This window comes from Phascolarctos cinereus, unplaced genomic scaffold (assembly GCF_003287225.1).
Source record: "Phascolarctos cinereus isolate Bilbo 61053 unplaced genomic scaffold, phaCin_HiC Scaffold_8;HRSCAF=390, whole genome shotgun sequence".
In the NCBI taxonomy this organism is placed as follows: domain Eukaryota; kingdom Metazoa; phylum Chordata; class Mammalia; order Diprotodontia; family Phascolarctidae; genus Phascolarctos; species Phascolarctos cinereus.
In genome coordinates, this window is record NW_027556291.1 from 60,876,422 (window position 1) to 60,892,274 (window position 15,853).

The 15,853-nt window shown below is 41.2% G+C and overlaps 1 protein-coding gene across 7 annotated transcripts in view; it reads right to left on the reverse strand.

The window, feature by feature from the left end:
• Positions 1–15,853, reverse strand: part of NUP62 (nucleoporin 62) — a 65,813-nt gene that overhangs the window by 44,399 nt on the left and 5,561 nt on the right. For 4 of the 7 annotated variants that reach the window (XM_020967219.2, XM_020967218.2, XM_020967222.2 and 1 more), the window contains 3 exons: positions 5,263–5,554; positions 3,829–4,208; positions 2,095–2,205 (listed from right to left, as the gene is read on the reverse strand). The exons of 2 other annotated variants lie outside the window; for them this stretch is intronic. In XM_020967219.2, coding sequence (XP_020822878.1) covers positions 2,095–2,205; positions 3,829–4,208; positions 5,263–5,554 — 783 coding nt within the window. The remainder of the gene's footprint in view (positions 1–2,094; positions 2,206–3,828; positions 4,209–5,262; positions 5,555–15,853) is intronic. One more of the 7 variants, XM_020967221.2, reaches the window with a different exon arrangement.

Consider the following 15,853-nt stretch of genomic DNA (forward strand, 5'->3'; position numbering starts at 1 on the left):
TAAGCCAGTTGCCAGGTCAATCGATTATTTCTACACAACACTCTCCTCAACTGTTCACAAACATACAAGGGCTCCCGGAGCCTATGAAGCTAAGTATAAATTCCTAAGCCTGGCCCATCATAATCTTTAAAGGCTTCACAAATGCTGCCTCAAACTGAATCAGGGCCTACTCTACCCAAGCAACTAGATGTAGCAAGAGACCACCTACCTTGTCCTCAATGTTCAAACTGTAATCAAATCAAATAGCTTGGCCAAAGTGTATCTCAGGGCACTCAAGGAACATGCAGCTCTGACTGTTAAGTCAACGTGAGTCATCTTTGAAAAACTGCAAAAAAACTATGCCAAAAAGAGATGACTAGATATGGGCAAAAGCCATACCGACTGTAAGAAAAAGGTAATCTATCAGCTTGTAAGTCTGACTTTGATTCCTAACAAAATTCAAGAAAGCATTATTCCAAGGAATCACTTCTGAGAACTTTGAAATGGAAGCAGTGATCCCTAAGAGGCAGCATGGGCTCATTAAGACCAGCTTGTGCCAAACTAATTTCATTTCCTTTTTTTTTTTTTTGGGCAGGTCTAACTTTTGGGATTAGCTCTCATTTCCTTTTTTAATTAAAATGGTAGATTAGAAGCCATCTACACAGAACACTTGGATTTCAGCAAGGCATTTACAAATTGAAGTCTCTCATAACATCCTTGTGGACAAGATGGAAAGACACGGGTTAGAATAGATTTGGAACTGGTTGACTGGACCTAAAGAGTCAATGGAGTGATATTAATCCTGATGTAAGTCTGTAATAGAGCTGTCTTATTGAAAATTTTTATCACCGTCTTGGATAAAAGCACTGATGGCATGCCTGTCAAATCTGTGGATACATGAGGTTGGGAAGGACAACACACTGGATGTCAGGATGTCAGCAAGCTTAGAAGAGGCCAAATTGAACGAGATGAAACTTAACAGGGATAAAAATAAAATCCTGTATTAGCTAAAGACAACAACAACAAATGACATTCCCTCCTGCCTCCGTCCCCAAATCCCAACTACTCAATGACAGGACAACGGGTAGGGAACCACACACCAAACAAAAACTCTGGGTTTGTTTGTCCATCCATATCTGGGATTAAATTGGGCACAGGAAACAGTCTGACAGGCACTCATCCAAATGCAGCCCAGCTACCTGTCAGTAACTAAATGGGGGAGGGAAGGGTCCCACTGTCCTCAGTTCTGGGAGGCAGGGGTGTGTCTCATTTTAGAAAAGCCCCAAGTTGGAAGGTGTCCAGAAAAAGCGCTTAAAACTATGCCATACAATGAATGCTTGAAGGAACTAGAGCTGTCTAGCCTGCAAAAGAGAAGATTTATGAGGACATGAGAGCTATCTTCAAATATCTGAAAAGCTACCATATAGAAAATGAAAGAGAAGAATTCAGCTCAATGTAAGGAAAAGCCTCCTAACAATCAGAGCTGCCCAAAGTGTAACAGGCTGCCTCAGAAGGAAGTGAATTCCCACTCAATGCCAAAGGACAGCTAGGTGGCTCAGTGGATGGAGGGCTGAGCCTGGAGTCAGGAAGCCCCGAGTTCAAATCTGGTCTCTGACATGTACTAATTGTATGGCCCTGGGCAAGCCACTTACCTGTCTGTCTCACTTTCCCCATCCGTCAAATGGAAGTAATAATAGCACCTACCTCACAGGGTTGTTGTAAAGACCGAATGACACAAGGCAGACACTTAATAGATGCTATTTTATTTGTGGCAATCAAGGTTAAGTGACTTGCCTAGGGCCAAACAGCTAGTAAGTGCCTGAGGCTGGATCTGAACTCCCCAAATATATTTTTAAACAATTAAACTTATACCTAGAGTTGTCCATTCCCTAGAGCAGAATAACATGGTAAAACATTACTTAATCTCCTGAGGTCTTAAATACACACTAGTGTATTACTAAATGCTGCTGGGAAGGAAGAGAAAGCATGAGTAAATGGCCTCTGGATACCTGGAGCTCACCACCCCCATTTTCCATACCTGCAAGTTCTCACTGATTCTAGGACCTTTTATCAGACTGCAGGCAAGCGAGCACGCAAGCATTCCCAATCATCTACCTGAGAGTTTTGGGCCAAAAGACAAGGCAGATCCCTGACTGAAGCTTGAGGCTAATGATCCAGTGGGTACAGCAGTAGACCCTGTAGAGGCCAATAATCCAAATCCTAAACCTGGAGAGAAATAAAGGAATAGACAGAAAAGACCAATTAATGACAGATAGCAAGCAAGTACACGTGTATCTGAAAGAAAAATGATCAACATTGCTTTATCAGCACTTTAGGGTGTAGAGCCACTTGGCAGTTGTTTTCCGACACTGCCTACAGCTTAGCTATCCCTAAACTGCTGCTTTCTACACAAGGAGGTGTCAGTAAAAAGACCAGTGCATCGTCAGTCTTCCTAAAGCACACACGGAGGAAATGGCGTTCAATATTGCACCAATTATGCTATTGGCAATACATATTTTTTCAGTCCAACGAAACACAATCACATCCTAGTGCCAAAGGTTGTATTTAGCTGAAATACTGTGCCTGCACCTATAATCTTAATCACTTGGCCTCAGAACTGGTATATTTTCAGTTGCCTAAACTGTACCCAACAGTTGGCTGACTTTTAAATACATTGCTACAGTCACTTACTTTGAACTGAAAGTAACCTTACTCCTTCAGAGTCAAGGGTTTCAGAGACAAAGAGTTTTGTTTTCCTAGAAACAGGACCTTTCCCTGGTGATTGAAACCAGTATGAAAAAAATTTCCCCACCCAACACTAAATAAATGATATAATTATAGCCAAGCAAAACCGAGTTAATGGTCTATAACTTTATTCCTTTAGTTTCTGGCAAGAATCAAGAAAATAGGCCTCATTTAGTTAGGCTTAAATGGATTTTTTGGTAGTGATATTCTGACATCAATCTGTTCCCCCTTCCCCCTGTATTCTAAACATATTATAAATGGCTCCTTCTTCACATTTCTTGTGATACGTTATCTCATTAGCTCTCATTTTTTTCTTGGCCATAAACCTCTGAAATACTGCTGAATCTATAGCTTATTAAAGCCCATTACAAAATCAAGTCATTATATACATTCATTTAGAGGCTCCCCCAGCAGCTTTCCAATACTCTATAACATCTATCTAAAATAAAAGCTGGCTCATTTGGGATCTTATCATTAGAACTCTTTCTTAATTAACATTTCTGTACATCTACAGTACAACAGTCTATTTTCCTAACAACAGACAACTCTAGGGTCATACTACAAGCATCCTTTGCTCACTCAAAATAATGAGAGAAAAAGAAAGGTAATGGATCATGTTAGCTGAAAACTGGTAACCCAGGTAAAATGTATACTAGCTATATACTATGTATAAACTATTAAGCAGAATGTTTCATCCAAAACATCCCATTCCCCAACCATGCCAGACATCAAAGGTTAGTATGACTACTTTTAATTTGTTCTAAAATTCTACAGTACTTATTACTCCAGTATGGCATTTTTTGGTCTCTCTCCCTGAAACTTCATTTCAGAAGTTATGTTTTAAAAAGCAGCAAAGAACATGCCACAGTGAATAGGAATATAGGCACACAGGTGTCAAAAGGTCTAATGAAACAGACTAGTATACCAAGTGATCCTGGAATTCTCTCTCAACTTATTTAATCAACAGTTTTACTAGTTTCAGAAATCTCCACAAAGAAACCTCCCCCAAATAAGCTAAGTTACTGTGAAAATATATCTAAGACTCTCACAAGGAACCTTGGATAGGCGGGTTCTCCAGGAGAGAGCAAGCAGTTGAAAGCTTACCTGTAGGCTGTCCTCCAAGGCTGAAGGCAGTATGTGGCTGTGTGGAAGTTGCTGCAGTAGAAGCTGGAGTGGCAGCAGCAAAGGTTAACCCTGTAAGTGCTGTTGGTTGACTTGCATTCCCCATTGAGCCGAGGTTAAAACCAGTGGTCCCCGTCTGGGAAGCATTTCCACTGGGGAAGGAGAATCCTATAGATGATGTAGGTTGGGTGGCGGTGGTAGTAGGAGGGCCAAAAACAAAGCCAGCAGTTGTTGAGGCCTGGCTTGACACACTGCTTGCTATGGAATTAGTAAGTGTGCTGCTGCCAAGCCCAAAGCCCCCTGTGATACCTGAAGAGAGTGGGGTGCCACTGCTGCCCAAATTTAACTTTGGTGTACTTAACCTAAATGGAGAAAGGAAATGCGTCAGAACTATGACTAACAAAGCAACACAGAAGCCCTGTCAGTTACTAAAGGGCAGTTCTTAGAGCCCACACCAAATTAAGTTATAACTAGGAACAACTGTACTAGATTGTTTTTTAGCTTAATACACAGAAACAGAGCCAGATCTTAGTATATTTTAAGACTGTAATGAGCTAGCTGCTCATTCACAGGTATGCAAGATCCTGGTCTGCTCTGCATAAAGGAGAAAGATCACTCTAAACTAGGATTTGTGTGTGGGGGGGGAGTGACTCCTAGGATTTTCTTTAGGGTGGGGAGAAATGCTATGTCTTTGGACAGATTATTTTCATAAGATAAGTTGGTGTTTTGGAGAGTGAGTGGCAAGGCCAAATGACAGGCATCCTATTAATTTTTCTCCGGTACAGGTCCAAAAAATTTTAATGCATTTCATAAACCTAGATAATAAATGCTCTGCTGCTCAACTTGCCTTCCCAAAGAAGTGCTTATCCTGGCATTCTTTAGCCATAAACTATTAGATAATTGAAATGACGGGGAAAGAAAAATTCAGGAAGGTAACTGCTCAATTACCTCACAGGTGTCATTGAAAGCAGCAGTAAATGGTTCTCTCAGTCACTAAAAGGAATGGTTGGGTCAGACTGGATTGACAAAGAAACGAATTTTTTTAAAAGGAGGGAGGGGGATGCTTTTAATGCTAAGATATAGGAAGGAAGAGTTTTTGGTCATTACATTGATAAAGATCACTCCAGAGAGCCACAATAAGGACACATTCCAAACTCTCAGAGCCCTCCTCCTATCCTTCAGTGGGTCACAAAGAATTCTGGCTGCAGATCAGCCTTCAATTTGCTTCAATCCACAGACAGGTTTAATTTAAGAGAGTACTTAGGGACTCAGTGGCACAATTCCAAATAGTAGTTTTATAAATGCCTTCCTATAAAATTGATTGACCCTTTATCCCTGCTCCAAACTAAAAGCTTGTCCTTGAGAGGTGATTCTATCCATAGCCGCTTAGAGAGCCAGAAACTGTATAGCTCTTACCCTAAGGAAAACCCCGAAGTGGCGGAACCTGGAGTTGTGGCCTGTGATCCAAAGCTGAAGCCTGGAGTCTGTGTAGATGAGGCAGGGGTGGTCAGGGAGAACAAACTAGTAGCAGACGTGCTTGCAGTAGGCTGGGAGGGAGTCCCAAAATTAAACCCTCCTCCAGAGCCAGGTGTGGAGAAAGAAAAGCCTGGTCCTGGTGTGGTGGTAGTTGTCTTTGCAGGGCCAAAGGCGAAACCACCTCCAGTGGCAGGAGATCCTCCAAAATTAAAATGACTCATGATTCCAAACCCTAGTTTGGGGGGGAGGGGGGAGGGGAAATCAGGTCATTTTAGAAATCTAAATGGGATGAAGGAAAAAAAAAACCCTACCATACTATAGCAATTGGAATTCTCAGTACCAAAAAAAAAAAACACCCCCAAAAAAGCCTTTGGTCTCAGAAAAAGATTCCCAGCTAGTTCCTATATTCCTAACTTTCTTGAGAACAATTTGAAACATGTAATGAACTGACAGGAAGATCCTTAAATAACTCACTTCAGAAACAATGGAAAGCCAGTGAGTCAGGTAAGATTTGTCAGTAGTAGTACATACAAGTTTATATGATGCTTCATTAACGGATACTGGAAAATAATGAAAATTTCATTGGGCACCAAATGATTTTTAAGTGGTCCTCCAAATGAAAATGTTATAGTGTGGCACTAAAAACAGTAGCTACTAGTCTATAACTGAAAACATGTCAGTTTTTAACACAGCCATGAAGATCTTAGTTTAGAACAATGCTGAAGCTTCTCCTACAGGACAGTTATCTGAGCCTATAGTTCCCATTAGTCCAGGATTTTGAGTTTGTAGAAATCTTAAAATAGGAAGAGGCCTCAGAAGTCACATAAGTAAATTGGCCAATAAGCATTTATTAAGTGCCTACTACAGGCACTACGCAAAGAAAGGCAAAAGACAGTCCCTGATCTCAAAGAGATCACAGGCTGATGGAGGAGAAAACATGCAAAACAGCTATGTATAAACAAGCTATAAAAAGGATAAATTGGAAATAATTAAAAAGAAGAAGGCACAAGAATAAGAGGAGTTAAGATAGACTTCCTGTAGGAGATAGAATTTTAGCTGGGACCCAAAGGAATACAGGAAGTGAAGATGAGGGAGAGCATTCCAGGCAAGGGGAACAGCCAGACAAAAGGCCCAGAGCCAAAAGATGGAGCGTCTTGTTCAGGGAACAGCAAGGAGGCCAGTGTCACTGAGTCGAAGAATACATGGTAGGGAGTAAGATGTAAGAAGACTGGAAAGGCCAAGGCAGAAAAGGTTATAGAGGGCTTTGAATGACAAAGGGTTTTTTATTTTGATGCCAACAGATTTTACTGAGTGGGGGACAGGGAAAACATTTTGGCGGCCGAATGGAGGATAGACTGACATACTGGTGAAAGGGGAGAGACTTGAGGTAAGCTAACCATCCAGCAGGCTACTGCTATAGTCCAGGTGTAAGGTGATGAAAGCTTGCTCCCAGGTGACAGTATCAAAGGAGAGAACAAGGTGTATTGGAGAAGTGTTGCAGAGATAAAAGCAACAAACTGGATACGGGAGAGTGAGAAATGGAGAGCAGTAAGGAGGATACCTGGTTGGGAGCCCAGGGGACCGGGAGGGTAATGGTGCTGATGGGGTGCCTGGGTGCTTGTGCTTGGACCCCAATTTCTCCCTAGCCTCAGAAACACTATCCCTGACAGTTTCTCCCCAGCCCAAGGACACTGTCCCTAGCAATTACTCATGAGTAGGCCCCAGCAAGCCTCTTATCTCTCTCCCTGGTGCAGTTACAAACAGTACCTGAAGGAATTATTAATTTGAATTGGCTTTGCCCTGGGTCATAAAGACATTCTTACCCACTGGGCTATCTCTACTACCGCCCTACCTCATTATCTATATCCTGGACTCCTCATTAACTGTATTCTAGACTTAAGACATATGTATACTCCCTACATCTATCTTGTCAATCAAGACATTAATTGGTGGAAGACTGGACAACTTTCTCAGTTACCCCTGAACTCTAGTTAACTTAGTGACGTAGCAGGCCTAAAATCACACCTCCATGTGCCCCCCCCCCCCCCCCCGTGGGCTTTTCCCAGTGAACTCTGGGTAAAACGCCTGCCCAGTAGGTACAAGAAGTACATGTTCTTTTAAGAACTGACCGTTCCTTAACCACTCCCTAATCCCATCCTGAATCACCTAGTTACCATATTTGGCACATGTTTTATTGTATTTTATCCTACATAAACTTTAGCTGTACTACTCTAAGATCGCAGGATCCTTAAGAATGCTTGCCTGCTGAAAAGCATAACAATAAACTTTTTGCCACCTTGACTTAAAGAATGCTGTCTGTGAATTCATTCCAGACGACCCCATTGTGTACTTCAGTCTTTGAGGGGTCACAACCTCTCATACTGCAACAGTGCCCTTGACAGTACTAAGGAAGTATGGTGGGGGGAGGCAGTTTAGGGGAAAAGATAAAGAGTTCAGTTTCCGACATGTTAATACTTTAAGATGTCTACTGGACATCTAGTTGGAGATGTCTGAAAGGCAGTTCAAGATGGGTGACCACAGGTCAGCAGAGAGGTTAGGGCAGGATAGGTAGATTTGAGAATCATCAGCACAGAGATGGTTATTAAATCCATGGGAGCTAATGAGATCACCAAGTGAAATAGTATAGAGGGAGAAGAGAAGACTGTCCGTGACAGAACTCTATGGGACAGCTATGGTTAGTGGGTGTGAACTGGATAAAGATCCAGCAAAGGAGACTGAGAAAGAATGGTCTGATAGGTAGAAGGAGAACCAGGAGAGAGTGGTATCCAGAAAATCTAGAGAAGAGAGTATCAAGGAGAAGAGGCTAACAGTTTCAAAGACTGAATGAGGACTGAGAAAAGGCCATGGATATGGCAATTAGGAAATCATTGATAAAAGCCAAGTTCTATGAAATTAAGAGAATGACAGGAGAAGAAGTAGAGGTAGCTATCATGGACAGCCTTCTCAAGGAATTTAACCACAAAAAGCAGAAGAAATATAGGACAATAGTGGAGATGGAAGGATCAAATGACTTGTTTTTTTTTTTTTCAGGATAGGGGAGATCCAGGCCTGTTTGCAGGCAACAAGAAAGGACCCCGTAGAGAGGGAGAAACTGAAGATAAGTGAAAGAGTGAGGATGACAGAGGGGACAGTATCTTGGAGAAGACAGGATGGAACGGAATCACTCTAGCAGGTAGGGGAGAAAGGTCACCTCTTCATGTTAGACAGGAGTGAAGGAAGAGAGTGGCAGAAGGAATCTGAGTGACAGGAGATGAAGAAGAGGACAGAAAACGGAACTCATGGCAAATTGCCTCAATTTTATCTGTAAAATATGGGGCAAAATTCTCAGGTGAGAGAATGGGGGGAGGGAGAGCCATGGGAGCTGCTCTGAAGAGTGGGAAAGTAAGTTGATAAGGGAGGCAGAGTAGGATTGTCTAGCAGCAGCAAGGGCCCATTTGAGGTTCTGTACCATAAATTGGTAGGGGACCCAGTAAAAGAATGGCTGTGATTGTGTGTGCAGATGGTGGGAGCAATCCAAGACTGAGGCTTGGCAAAGCATGAGAGAATGGTGTAGAGTTGTCTGGTTCACCAAGTGGTCAAGACGGGGAAAAAAGGAGAAAGCCTAGTGCAGAGGAGATGGCCTGGGAGAGAACTGAGGGGTTGGAGGGCCACAGTGTGGATGAACAATAGGGTTTGGCATAAGCAAGCAAGAGGGAGAAAAGGAAAGTCAATAGATTGTGATCAGATAAGGGAATTTCAGAGTTCTGAACATGTTAATGGTGAGTGATGGTAAGATCAAAGGCATAACTATTTTTATGTGTGGCTAAGGTAGGCTAGAGGAGTAGGTTGAGGAACTGGCTGGTACATACAGTGTGTGAATGTAAAGAAATGAGATTGGTATTTTGTTTAAGGATCTTTTTTATCTTTGCTTTTACATTTAAACGCCCTAGAACTTGGATGCCCAAACGAGTGCTTCCCTTCAAAGGAATCACAGTGAGAGGCTCCGCTCCTCTAATGAAGCCACCAGGTTTCACAAGGCCAGGCCAAATAGTGGGGAGTACCAGGCTTGAAATCAGGAAGAGCTGAATTCCTTATCTGTAAAAAGGGGATGACAAGAGCACCCATATCCCAGGGTTGTTCTGAGGATCAAATAGATAATATCTGTGAGCAAACTGCTTTACAAACCTCCAGGGGATATATAAATATTGGCTATTTTTACTATTAACTCCTTCTAGAGGTGGTCCCAAAAGTCTTAGTACAGTTTTAAGGTATTAAAACTTAACAATCCTGGGATGTACGTGCTCTTGTTTCTTAAGCTTTATTAAAGCTTAAAACTGCACTAAAATGTTTGGGACATCTAGTATTTACGTGAAATATTTTAAGTACATATACAGTTATTGAAAAGGTAATTTCCAGTGTTGATTTCTCATTTGTTTCCTTCCATTATGTGAATGACTGCCCTAACTATAGTATGAAAATATTTTAACGCAAGCAGCTTCTTATTTCAAAGATTTTAGGGACACTAACGAAATTAGTCAGCACTACCAGACTGAAAACATCAAATGTACTATCCACTAAGATGACTTGTTCCTCTCCTTGTCTTTGGACTTCGTTTTCTCGGTCTTTTTCTTTTTAGCCTCATTCCTTACTGACAGGTAGTGTATTCAGCCTGGCACAGGGTGGTTAGAGAGTGTGCCTAGAAGTCAGACCTCACCTCTGATTCACACTGGCTATGGGACTCTGGGCAAGTTTCCCCCATAAGGCTAGAAAATGCAGATTATACGCCTGCCAGCATTCCACTGTGGGGTTTTCTAACAGGAGTTCCTTAAACTAGAAGCATCAAACTCCAGGACACCCAAGAGTGCCCAAGCCCAATTTAGATACAATTGGGAAATGTTTGACAAGGTAAATAAAAATACAATACAACACAGATAATGTTAATTTGTGGATTTCTAAGTCAATACAGGATGAAAGAGATCTGTTTCTACCAGAGTTTGACATCACTTCCCTTCAACAAATTAAATCTTGGGTCCAAACCAAATCCAAACCAAACTTTATCATGGTGTGGGAGAAGAGATAGTTTTCACCTTTCACAGTCAAAAACCAAAAAGAATGAAAAAATGCATATTGCCCAGCCTACGTAAGACACACAACAGTAAACAAGACAATCGAATAAGCATTTGTTAAGAACCAATCACGGGCAAATCACACAGTGCTAAACACTTGGAACTAGGAAGATAGAAAGGAAGCAACTGGTCTCTGCCCTAAGGGAGCTAACTACAAAGTAAACATAGATAATCCATCATAATGTCACATCAGTGTGTTCCAAGAAAAAGAGACCGCAAAAGGGGTAGGGGAGGAAGGGACTCAATCACCAGAGCTGGGCTTTGAAGGAAGCTAGGGGTTCTAAGAGATGGAGATGAGGAAGGAATGCATTCCAGACTTAAGGGGTAGCTTGGATAAAAACAAAGAGATGGAAAATGGAATGTAGTGTATTAGGAAAAGCCAAGACGCCACTTTCGAGAGTAATATGAAACAAGACTGGAGAGGCTGCTGGGAGTCCTTCTGTGGAGGGCTCTGAAAGCCAAGCTAAGGCTTTTGATTTTAACCCTAAAAGGAATAGAGAGCCAGAGATTTCTAAGAAGGAGACTAATGTGGTTAGGTCTGTGGCAGCACCTAGAAGATAGACTGGAGAATAAGAGAATGGATGCAGGAAGACCACTCAGGAAGTAATTAGAATGTATTTTAAAAGGACAATAGTCTAAGCAAGAGGCAATAAGGGCCTGAAGGGCATAGGCTGTGTAAGTGGAGACAATGTTGTGAGGACAGAATTGGTAAGACTTGGCAACTAGCATGGAGGACAAGGAATCAAGCCTTTCTTCCGTGCCAGGCTGCATGTTAGGTGCTAGGGCTACAAAGACTAAAGTGGAGCTAACAATCCATTGCCATTTCTCTACGGGACAAATACTCCATGGATAACTGAAGCTGGGAATCTGGATGACCAGGAGTACTGTGGTATCCTCATCAGAAATGGCTAAGGCTGGAGGAATGGCATGGGGTTTTGGACTATTTTGGACATGTTAGGTTTGAGATACATCCAGATGGAGATGTCCAATAGGCCCTTTGTGTCGAAGAAGTTCAGGAGAGAGATCAGGACTGGAAATGTAGATGGGGGGAGGGGGAAGGAGGGAGAGGAGAGTAATCTACATAGAAGATGATTAAACCCAGGCAAGCTAAACTGAGATCTTCAAGGGAAAGGGTATATAGCAAGAGAAGAAGAGTGGGACAAGGCCATGGAGGGTGGGGGGAGTAGAAACATTTAGAAATGGGAGAATCCTGACTGAAAAACAACAACAAAAAAATCAAAAAACAGATAGGTAGGAGAACTAGGAGAGAACTGAGTCACAGAAGGAATCCAAGGGAGAAGGGAGCAAGAGAAAGAACAAGAAAGACAAAAATTGCAAAGAGGTCAAAGAAAAGGAGGACTAAGAACCATTAAATGCATATTCTGAAAAGGTGTTTCAGATAGACAAAGAGCCTAAGGGCCTAGGACTCCACAACAAGAAATCACATGGTGTTTTCCATGATCTTAAATTGGTCACTGCTGTAAAAGTCCATCTAACATTAATATCCTTCCACTGAAGCTATACAGTTACAAATCAGGGACTACAATGTTCTTGAAACAAAACTACAAGGAACTCAAAGGGGTAAATGGAAAGAAACATCATAGGCACAAGTTTAGGTAGGTTACAACACACTGCAAAGACTTCTAAGGAAGACAGTGAAAGAGAGACCATTAACAAATGAATAAGAGGCTGCACACTGGTACCCCGAAGATAATAAAAGGATGACAATAAAGCCATAATCTCATTGGCTCAAGTGTATTTTGCCCATTTAAAGTGCCATTTTTATGATGCATTTTCTTCTTTATTCAATCTGTTTAAATATCTCTACAACTAGCATCTCCTTAACAGAAGATAAGCATTCCAGCAAACTTGGATGTAAAGCAACTTACAAGAGTGAAATCTTTCAAGTGATTTTCATTAGACAATAGAAAGTAAATGAAAACAACTTGAAGGTTTTGCCTCATACTCACAGAGCTGGCAAAGATGATGATACTTTGGAATTACAGAAGAAAAGTTACTAAACTGTTCATAGCCTTTGATCCTGTAATCTCATCACTGGGCATATATCTCAAGGAGGTGAAAGAGACATCTACATATAACAAAATATTAATAGCAACACTGTTTTGTGGTAGGAAAAAACTGGAAACCAACTGGGTGCTCAGTGACTGGGAAATGGTCAAACAATGGTATGTCAATGCAGCACAACTAAAGAGGCAGGAGGAATTCAGAGAAAACATGCAAAGACTCGCATAAACTGATGAAGAGGGGAAGTCACTGGAGATTACATAAGCCTCTATTTCTAGAGAGTGTTTTGTAGCTGTAGTTATATATAACGTGTGAGGTGGTGGTTTAACTGGGAACTATGTATGTACTTTGCAGTGATTTTGAATGGAATATTTCCTAGTATAGATTCTCCTGGGTTTTTCTTAGTACTGTACGATGGTAATTCTCTGACTCTGTGGCCTCAGAACCCCTCTGTACTCTTAAAAATGATTGAGGATCATCCAAAGAGCTTTTGTTTATGTGGGTTGCGTCTATCAACATTTACCCCATTAGAAATTAAAATGTCTTAGAATTATGATGAAAATAGTTTTGCCTCATGGACCCAAGGATTTGTAACACCCTTAGGCACCTAGATGGCCTGCATGGTAGTTAAAGAGTGCAAGGCCTGGAGTGAGTAAGATTTCAGTTCAAATCCAGCCTCAGATACTTCCTAGGTGTGTGACCCTGGGCAAATCAATTAATCTGTCTGCCTCGGTTTCCTCAAATGTAAAATAGGGATAATAAATAGCACCTACCTTGCAGGGTTATTGTGAGGATAAAATGAGATAATATTTGTAAAGTGCTTAGAATAATACCTGACACATAGTAAGAACTTAATAAATGCTTGTTTCTTTCTTTTCATCCTCTGAAAGGGAGTTCAGGGATACCAACCTACCCAGACTAGACTTTGAGAACTGTACAGAAATGCTGATTTAAGATTTATTTCCTACCTTGCTAAAACTATTAATCACCTCTATTGGTTTCTTTTTTAAAAAAAATTTCATTCCAAATTCTCTCCCTTCTTCCACTCCCTCCCCTGCCCATCGACAAAACAAGAAATGGAATACTCAATACACATATGAAGCCATGTAAAACATATCTCCCCATTAGCCATGTTCCAAGAGGTGGGGAGAGAGGGAAAGAGGGAGAGACAGAGGGGGAGAGGAGGAGAAGGGGAGGGGGGGAGAGAGAAAAAGAAATAGAGACAGGAGAGAGAGAGGAGAGAGAGAAACATGCTTTGACCTGTATTCTGAGCCCATAATTCTCTATCTGGAGGTGGACAGCATTTTTTATCATGAGTCCTTCAGAGTTGTGGCAGATCACTGTATTGAGCAGTTTACTAGTCTTTCACAGTTGATTAGCTTTACAATATTGCTGTTACTGCGTACATTGTTTTCCTGGTTCAGTTCACTTCACTTGGTATCTGTTCATCTAAGCCTTCCCAGATTTTTCTGAAACCATTCCTTTCATCACTTCTTACAGCACAATTCATAAACCATAACTTGTTCCCTAAGTGATGGGCATCCCTTCATTTTCTAATTCTTTGCTACCCCAAAAAGAGCTGCTATAAATATTTTCGTGCACATGGGTCTTTTTTCCTTTTTCTTTCATCTCTTTGGTGTGTAGACCCAGTACCGGCATTGCTGTCAAAGTATGTACAGTTTTATAGCTTAATGGGAAGTTCCAAACTGCTTTTAAAAATGGTTGGACTAGTTCCCAGTTCTACCAACAGTGCATTAGTGTACCTATTTTCTCACATCCCCTACAGCATTTATCCTTTTCTGCCATCTTAGTCAATCTGATGGGTGTGAGATGGTACCTCAAAGTTGTGTTAATCTGCATTTCTCTAATTATTAGTGATTTAGAGCATTTTCCTATGAATATTGATAGCTTTGATTTCTTCTTCTGAAAACTGCCTGTTCATATTCCTTGACCATTTATCAGGTGGGGAATGGCTCATATTTTTACAAATTTGGCTCAGTTCCTTATATATTTGAGAAATGAGATCCTTATCAAAGAAACTTGCTGTGAAGATCCCCCCCACCCATTTCCTGCTTTTCTTCTAATTTTGGCTGCATTGGTTCAATTAGTTGTTTTTTTAATTTAATCGAATCTCTGGGGGTTTTAAAGTATACCACCATGTCATCTGCAAATAGGATAATTTGGTCTTCTCTCCACTGATGCTTATACCTTTTATTCTGCTCTTGTCTTCTTCCTATAGCTAGAATTTCTGGAAGTATGTCAAATAATTAGTGGAGAGACAAATCTTTTCATTCTGTGAACTATTTCCAGGGGCCTAAATATTCCATGACATATGGCAGGCTTATTTATTGAGAACAATCAGTCAGTAAGCATTAATAAGAGCCTACTGTGCCAGGCACTGAGGTTAAAAAAAAAAAATATGAGGCAGGTCCTGCCCTCAAGGAGCTTACATTTTACTGGGGGTTGGGGAGTAGAACAGGATGAGCAATGACAAGTTCATAAATAAGTAAATACGAGAAATATACAAAGTAAATACAAAATAATTGGGGGGGGGATGATAAGAAAGGCCTCTTCTAGGAGGTAGTACTTTTACTGAGCCTTGAAGGGAGCCAGAGGTTCCAAGAGGCAGACATAAGGAGGGAAAGCATTTCACACAGGAGCCCCTGAAAAGATACAGGTGGGAAATGATACATTCTATGCAAGGAACAGCGAGTAGGCCAGTTCAGTTAGAATGTTAGAGAGTAATGTGCAATCAGCCTGGTGGAAAGAGAAGCTGGTGCCACATGGTAAAGTGCATTAAATGACAAACAGAGGAAATCTCAAATTTGGTTGAAAAATTGTACAGAGGTAGAAGATGGTAGACCTCTGGGCATTATAATGCTTGCCTCAGATAATGGAGAAAGAAAAAAAAAGGCAAGAAGACTCCCAGAGTAGAAAAGGATCTTAGGAGTCACCTAGTCTAACTCCCTCATGCAATGCAGAGACAGAAAAAGGTTCTAAGAGAAGAGAAGGAGAGAAAGAAGCAAAGATGGGCTTTGGAAATAATACGCCAGAACTCCGTATCAAATAATGGTATAGGGCTGGACCTCAAACTGATTAATGTGTAATGGCTAAGCCCCTTAAGCATAACTACTGTTATAAATCTCTTTCTCTAGAGTAGCCATGCCTAGTAACCACATGGGTAACAAACCTTTCACAAATGATCTCTCAGCTAATCTCAGGCCAGTTTTCCCTTCAAATGAGGGAGAAAAGGTATTATTACCGACTATACAAAACTCAAGTACTCCTCAAACAATCAGTTTACTAATTCTGGGACCTAAGCAAAAAGTTCTAGAATGGGCCCCTAGCCCTTTTTAGTTAACAAACACATAACTAGGCAC